At 39.7% G+C, this 7693-nt stretch overlaps 1 protein-coding gene across 2 annotated transcripts; it reads left to right on the top strand.

Moving 5' to 3' along the window:
* Positions 1–701: 701 nt before the first annotated feature.
* On the top strand, positions 702–6357 carry LOC100251084 (protein argonaute 2). Of its 2 annotated transcripts, none has more exons than XM_059740405.1 (3): positions 702–1227; positions 1705–2839; positions 3443–6357. In XM_059740405.1, exons 1-3 carry the CDS (start codon positions 951–953, stop codon positions 4872–4874), a joined length of 2844 nt encoding a protein of 947 aa, XP_059596388.1. In that variant the 5' UTR covers positions 702–950; the 3' UTR covers positions 4875–6357. The 2 variants fall into 2 exon arrangements, with proteins under 2 accessions (XP_059596388.1, XP_002274149.1); XM_002274113.4 differs by having other exon boundaries at positions 705–1227; positions 1702–2839.
* Positions 6358–7693: the final 1336 nt, after the last annotated feature.

The following is a 7693-nucleotide window of genomic DNA, read 5'->3' as shown; positions in this document are numbered from 1 at the left end:
AAATATGTCAATGTCCTTATGTTTATAATATATATTAAAATAGCATTTTTTTTATAAAAATATAATTTATAATTTTATTATAATATTATTATTCATATTTTGCTAAAATTTATTTTTAATTATAAAACTATTTTTATTTTTAATAAGGCCTGAATTAAATTAAATTTATATCATATAAATAGAATTTGTAATGTTTTTATAAAACAAAAAAAATTAAAAATAACTTATCCAAACAATTTTTTTCCTTTTTACTTTTAAAAACAAAATTTAAAACACTCTTATTTTTATAAAACAATATAAAACTCTTTTTTTGTTATTTAACTTAAAATAAATTTTAAAAACATGTTTTAGAAAATATTACCAAATGGGTCCTTATTTTTATGTAAATCTCATCATTTCAAATATATGATGCTATTTAAATCCTTTTATTCTTTTGAACAAGAGAAAAAGAGAAATATTTTATTTTATTTTTTATGAACTTAATTTGATTTCCATACATTTGCAGTACTCGGTGAGAATGAAAATTCACAGAAATAGGTAGAATTTATTGTTCTTTTTTCAAGTTAAATATTGTTAACCCGGTATTAAATATAAAGACAGATGACTCAGGACTACCTCATGGTGATAAAACTGACAGAACCAACAAAAACATGCTGATTGCGTGAGTACTGAGTGAGAGCCCGTTCTTTACTTTCCTCCCAAGTTCCCAACGACACCAAATTCCTCATCGTACTGGGTTAATCGAACATTCTGGAACTTCACAGAAACTTCCTAAAAGTCCATGCTTACCCAGCAAGCAGTCGATGCTTACCCAGCAAGTAAACGAGGGCAAGCTCGTCCTTTCAGCCTCTCTCCCGCATACGTACCGGTTTTCACTCTCCTTTATATACTCCATCCTCTAACAAGGAACGCACTACAGTCTAGACGTTATTGATTCTTCGTTTGCTGCAATGGAGGGTCGTGGAGGAAGAGGAAGAGGAAGAGGAGGTGGTGGTGTAGGAGGAGGCTACGGGTGGAGAGGGAGAGGGAGAGGGAGAGGGAGAGGGCGGGGACAGCCCACTCAGCCGTGGAGGCCCTCCAATCCTGTCCAGCAACCGTCATCAAATCTGGTGGGACAACCGGTTCAACGGTGCATTCCCAACCCGGTCCAACAACCACAACATCCACCAATCGCGCCGGCAACAGATGCTACGGTGGAGTTGCCAACTTCTTCTCATCATGTGAAAGGTTCGGAATTCAATTCTTCTTATTGACTCTGATTTTTGACGTTACCGTCTTTGTGAATAGAATTGGTGGGAATTAATAGAGAGTTTTAGGTTTACGAGTCTTGACACCGATGGATAATGTCTAAGATTTGAAATTACCGATTATTAATTAAGCTTTTTTTAATTTATTTATTTATTTTTTGACATCAAGGAATTGTTGGATGTGTTTGATGTGTCTTTGAGTTGATCATAGCTACAATATTAGTTATGGTGGTTTGATTGATTGAAGGTTTTAATTTTTAAGATTCAAAAGTTGCCTCGTATCAGATCCATTTAGATGGATGTGATTAAGGGATTTAATCTATAATTTAAAATTTGTTGTCAGGTAACCATTATGAGATCAAAATTTTGATAGTGTGTGTTTTTCTTAATCAAATGGTTTTTTTATTGTAAACAAGATATCCTCGTGTGAATTTACATGAGTTTTCTATGGCAGAAGCTGGGGACAAGCGTATTCCTATGAGAAGGCCGGACAAAGGTGGCACCAATGCTGTCAGATCTGTTCCACTTCGTGTGAATCATTTTCCTGTCAAGTTCAAGTCTGATGGGCTCAATATGCATTATGATGTTGATATTAAACCAGAGGCTCCGCCCAAGAAGGGTCGTGCAGTAAAGATATCAAAGTCCACTTCGTATATGATAAGGGAAAAGCTCTGTGTTGATCACCCCTCACAGTTTCCTGCATCAGAGATTGCTTATGATGGTGAGAAGAACATTTTTAGTGCTGTTGAGCTTCCCACTGGGAAATTTAAGGTGGAGATCTCTGGAGGAGAAGAGATGAAGGTTTGTTCGTTCATTGTCACTATAAATCTGGTGAAGCAACTTGAGCTTCAAAAGTTGAGTGATTACTTAAGCGGGGTACTCTCCTTTGTTCCCCGTGATATATTACAAGGTATGGATGTGGTAATGAAGGAGAATCCTGCTAGACATATGATATCTTCTGGTCGGAGCTTTTACCAATTTAAAGACTCAGGAAAAGACGAGCTTGGATACGGTATTATAGCTTCTAGAGGATTTCAACATAGTCTCAAACCCACTGCCCAGGGTCTATCCTTGTGCTTGGACTACTCGGTTGTGCCATTTTTTAATCCAATTTCGGTTTTAGAGTTCCTAAAGGAGCATGTTTGTGACTTCTCTTTACGAGAGTTTAAGAGATACAGGAGTGAGGTTGAGGCTGCCTTAAAGGGATATAAAGTTAGAGTGACTCACCGTAATACGGGTCAAAAATTCATTGTTGCAGGTTTAACTAGTGAAGACACGCGAAACCTGTCATTTCTTCCTGAAGATCCAGAAGGCAATGTTTTGCCAAAGAAAGTAATGCTTGTTGATTATTTCTATGAAAAGTATGGCAAGGATATCGAGAACCAGGATATTCCCTGCTTAGATGTGGGAAAAAACAATAGGAAGAATTATGTACCAATGGAGTTCTGCATCTTGGTTGAGGGGCAGAGGTATACAAAAGAGATTTTGGATAAAGAGGCTGCTAAGAGGCTGAAACATGTGCAACTTCCTACACCAGTTGTCAGAGAAAGCAAAATATGTGAAATGATGCAGGCAAACGATGGACCATGCGGGTACATAACTGTGAACCTTCAGCTTTTTCATTCTAATGAATAGATGTGGATTTCCATAGTTTCTTTTTAAAATTTCCTAATTTCTACTCGAGAGATAATAAGTTGAGGTGAACGGCTGCACCATTTTGTGTGAAGGTAGTTGCTCTTGCTTATGCAATTCCTTGGTTCATTATCAATGAAAAAATGTTTTTTATTATTTTTTTCATTCATAAAGCATCTCAATTTTGTATTTGGTTTTGATGTGGTGAAACCAACACAAGATTTCATGCCAAACATTAGTGATTTGAATTAGTGCATGAGTTACTTTCCCTTTTTTAAAGTCCTGATTCATGAATACATTTTGGCTCATGGCAGCTGGGGGGTTTCAAGAACATGTGTTTGGCACTGAAATTTTTAGTCCATAACGATTATCGTTATTATTCACCCCTTACATAGGTTCTCATTACCATTTAATATGAGATGAAGTTAACACTTGTAGTGCCCAAAAGTTATAATAACTTTACATTCATCACTAGAAAAGAGTTGGATGTGCTGATGGATTGAATTAAATTATGTGCATTGTGTTATTTTTATGCTACTAATTTCAGTTACTCTTGTTGGCAGGGGAGGTATCATTGACAGTTTTGGCATTGGTGTAAGCAAGAACATGACAGAAGTTGCAGGACGAGTCATTGAGCCGCCAGAGTTGAAGCTAGGAGGCAAGCTGAACAAGATAACTGTGGAAAGGGACAGATGCCAGTGGAATTTGGTTGGAAAAATGGTCGTGAAAGGCATACCAGTTGACCATTGGGCTGTGGTGGACTTCAGTGGGCAGGAGCAGTACAACAGGCAGAATACCAATCAGTTTATTTCAAGATTTATTAGGCGGTGTGAAAAGTTGGGAATCCAAACGAAGAATCCTCTTTTCTGTGAAACTGCCAGCATGCATGCCTTCAGAGTTTTCCCTGTGCTACGGGAGCTGCTCGACAAGGTTTACAAAAAAGCAAGATGCCAATTACAAATTCTTGTGTGTGTCATGGCTAGGAAGGATGCTGGCTATGGATATCTTAAGTGGTTTGCTGAGACCAAATTGGGGATGGTTACTCAGTGTTGTTTGTCCCGCCCCGCCAACAAAGTCAGTGATCACCATCTTGCCAACCTTGCTCTCAAGTTGAATGCTAAGCTAGGGGGTAGCAATGTAGAACTTATAAAACGACTTCCACGGTTTGAAGGTGAAGGGCATGTGATGTTTATTGGTGCTGATGTCAATCACCCTGGCTCTCAGAACACAACTAGTCCATCAATAGCAGCTGTTGTTGCCACAGTGAATTGGCCTGCAGCAAACCGCTATGCAGCTCGAATTCGCCCACAAGCCCATCGAATGGAGAAAATTCAGAATTTTGGGGCAATGTGCCTGGAGCTTGTTGAGACTTATGTTCAGGCAAATAAAGTCAAGCCAGAGAAGATCGTGGTGTTCCGTGATGGTGTAAGTGAGGGCCAATTTGACATGGTTCTGAATGAAGAATTACTTGATCTCAAGAGAGCAATCCAGGGGGAAAATTACTGCCCGACCATCACTCTTATTGTGGCCCGCAAGAGACACCTAACACGTTTGTTTCCTAAGGTAAATGATGGGAGCTTTAATGGGAATGTGCCTCCAGGCACTGTTGTGGACACAACAGTGGTCCACCTATCTGAGTTCGACTTCTATCTTTGCAGCCACTATGGTACACTTGGGACAAGCAAACCCACGCACTATCATGTCCTATACGATGAGCACAGGTTTAGTTCTGACCAGATCCAGAAGCTTACCTATAACTTGTGTTTCACCTTTGCTCGGTGTACAAAACCCGTCTCGCTGGTCCCCCCAGTGTACTATGCTGACCTCGCTGCCTATAGAGGAAGGTTGTACTATGATGCAATTGTGGCGGAGGCTGGAGCTTCAGCTGCAACTTCATCATCAGTTGCCTCATCATCATCGTCGTCTGGAGCTTGGCTTAATGAGAGGCTTTACCGTCTGCATGGTGCTCTGGAGAACATGATGTTTTTCATCTGAAAAGAATCATGGATCCGGATCTCCTTTTCTACTTGCTGTACTGAAGAAGAAGGTTCTACATATCTGGTGAAAAGGCCTGTAGCAGCTTCAACAACAACCTCCTTTCCTATGCATAAATTAGTAAAGGAGTTTGTGCGTGAATCTAATGGGTGTCTAGTGATGTTAGTTGTCATGGCCAATGCTGGCCATATTCTAACATTTTCACCGTGTTTGGACATGTCTGTTTTGTTGTCGTTCCAAGTGTGTTTGTGAGTTGTATTTACTGTTGTGTGTGTTCATGTATTACAGGGTTTGCAGGGTTGTGATGTGATGTCTGTGTGTTACTGTTTTTAGGTTGTTCTGGTCTGCACTACGTCTTTCTTCAATGGGTTTCTACTTTGTTAAGTGCCTAATGCTACAATGACCTCGTTTTTTTTCTTTTTTTTCTTTTTTTTTTTTTTGAGTCGAGTGAATTACTTGAATCCAAGCCACTTGTTTTGTTTTCTTGTCTTTTGCAACCAAGGCGGTATTTCAACGAACAATTATGTATGTGTATACACCCAATTTTAGGCTGACCTTTTCTTTTTCTTTTTTTACCATAGAGGCTTTTAGACACTTCTAGAGACCTTAGCTGGGGAGGACACGTGGCGTGGCATAGGAGGATATTCTGGTGGTTTGTTGAGAGCAGAGAGATATAGGCTGGGGGAGCGACACGTGGCAGTGGGATTCTCTGGCCGTTAGAACTTTTCCTGTAGTCTTGGAGGGCAAGAAAGAGAGAAGCGGAGAAGGGGGGGAGGATTTTTTTCAGCAGATTGGGGAGTTTTAGAGAGGAAGCATGTCAGCAGATTGGGGGAGTCTGAGAGAGAGTGAGGCTGTTAGAGAGAGTGGGATAGTTGGACAGTAAGAGGGTGACACGCTTCTGGGAGGGGGGATTTTTGGGTGTCTTGGGTAGCAAGAAAATTTCAAAGAGCAAAGGTAGACAGAGGATGGTTGGAGGTTTTTGAAGAGAGAACTGTTGGAGGAGTGGGGTGATATTCTGGATTTTAGAGAGAAAACTTGAGGAGGATTTTTCTGGTGAAGGTTTGTTTTGAGAGAGGTGCAGAGAGAGGCTTGGGAAGCAAGAAAGAAGGCAGAGCAGGAAAAAAAGGAGAGGAAAACTAGCTGGAAGCAGAGGGAGAGCTGGAGCAAAGAGGGGAGAGAAGAGGAAGCAGGGGAAGTTGGAGATTTCTTCTGAGGTTTTAGAGATGAGAGCTTGGTCGAAGCCAAGCAGATCAGTGTTTGAAGGGAGGTTTTTGAAGGTATGATTATCGTGTCTCTCATTTTCTACTGTTCTCATTTCTTTCCCCGTAGATCTATGGATGTTATTTGATGCTTTGATATGGACACCAGATGTCAGATTTCATCTTTTTGATCATTGGTTAGGTATGGACTTGTCATTGGTTTACTCATCTTTTTCCTTTAAGTTTAGGGAATGAATCTGATTGAAGACTTGTTTCTTGCTTGATGTTTGGGGAATCATATTTTAGTTTCTTTAATTTCATCTTGGCACCCTCAATTGTTCCAAGCCCATGGACAAATAATGAAATGTGGCCTTTTTGGTTGCCCACTCCTTGTCTTCCTCTTCTCTGTTTCTTTTGGGTTTCATTTCAATATTTATGCATCTCTTTCCTTTACCTTCTCCACTGCCATTCACTCCTCCCCCACCACCTCAATCCATGCCAATGCCACCACAAACTGTGATTATGACAGCCCTCCAGTGCTTATGTCTCAAAGATGATTCCTGCTTCTGATCAGAGTAGTTTCTTTAACTCTTGGATGTGTTTTCTCCGACCTAAGAATTATAGGTCCAAACTATGTCCCTGGTGAGAAGAATGATCAGTATGTCAAGAGTGTGTATTTGGATGGGAAAGAAGTAGGAAATTGTTGAGGATGTGCCCTATGGAAACACTGTTGCTATGGTCGATTCGGATCAATTCATCACTAAAGATGCTACATTGATCAATTAAGAAGGAACTAATGCATGGGAATCTGCTTTTGAATTGATTGGTGGCCTGTACTCTTCCTCGGCATAGTGTGGACAATGTAAGAAGCTAGTTCCTGAGTGGAAAAAGGTTTCTAATAACTTGAAGGGGGTAGGTGACGATTACGTGGACAGTGGCTCTTGCCTTAGCTATTGGTTGTGTCACGACTCAAATTCCAGGTGACCCAAAATTTGGCCCATAACCCGAAGTCAAAGATTTGACCCTAAGGGTTCCTCCTACTCCACGCTAGCAGTCAACCAAAACACTCTGAATTTTCTTTTTTTCGTGCATAAACCACACTAGAGTTCCCACCAACTAACAACATACCAATCAATACTCAAAAGCAACAAGATATAATAACTATCATAAAGGTCCAAAAATAAAAGTTCGCCATTGAACAATTAATAAAAATAAGGACTCATTACAGTACAGAGTCCACATTGCTCAATAAGGTACCTAATACCCAAGGGGTTAATGGGGATTTCTAAGTTCCAAATGAACACAAAAGAAGCATTTCAACAGTATTGATCAAGCCACATAATTTAATCTCTATAATTATACACAATTCCACAATATTCAACAATTAAATGAAATGCATATGAACATGTGATATACAGTCATACAATACATTGTCGTTCTTGGGCTTTCACTAAAGGATACGCGTCCGCACCCAAATACACTCCCTATTCGAAGTCTTCTCGAGGTAAACTTTTGGGTCTTTCACTCTAAGGATCTATCTCCCTTCTTAATTCGCCTCACACGGGCCTTTACTTTTCATCACTATTTCTTTTTTTTTTTCTTTCTTTTTTCCATTTCATA

The sequence above is a fragment of the Vitis vinifera genome, chromosome 10 (assembly GCF_030704535.1).
Source record: "Vitis vinifera cultivar Pinot Noir 40024 chromosome 10, ASM3070453v1".
In the NCBI taxonomy this organism is placed as follows: Eukaryota; Viridiplantae; Streptophyta; class Magnoliopsida; order Vitales; family Vitaceae; genus Vitis; species Vitis vinifera.
The sequence above is the reverse complement of the archived record's forward strand: the minus strand, read 5'-3'. Positions and strand labels throughout refer to the sequence as shown.

Bases quoted from the DNA above. Each gene is read 5' to 3' on its own strand.
- LOC100251084 (XM_002274113.4), top strand. From the start codon at position 951: ATGGAGGGTCGTGGAGGAAGAGGAAGAGGAAGAGGAGGTGGTGGTGTA. The intron at 1,228-1,701 runs GTTCGGAATTCA...TTTCTATGGCAG, and splicing joins TTCTTCTCATCATGTGAAAG to AAGCTGGGGACAAGCGTATT. The intron at 2,840-3,442 runs GTACATAACTGT...TCTTGTTGGCAG, and splicing joins GCAAACGATGGACCATGCGG to GGGAGGTATCATTGACAGTT.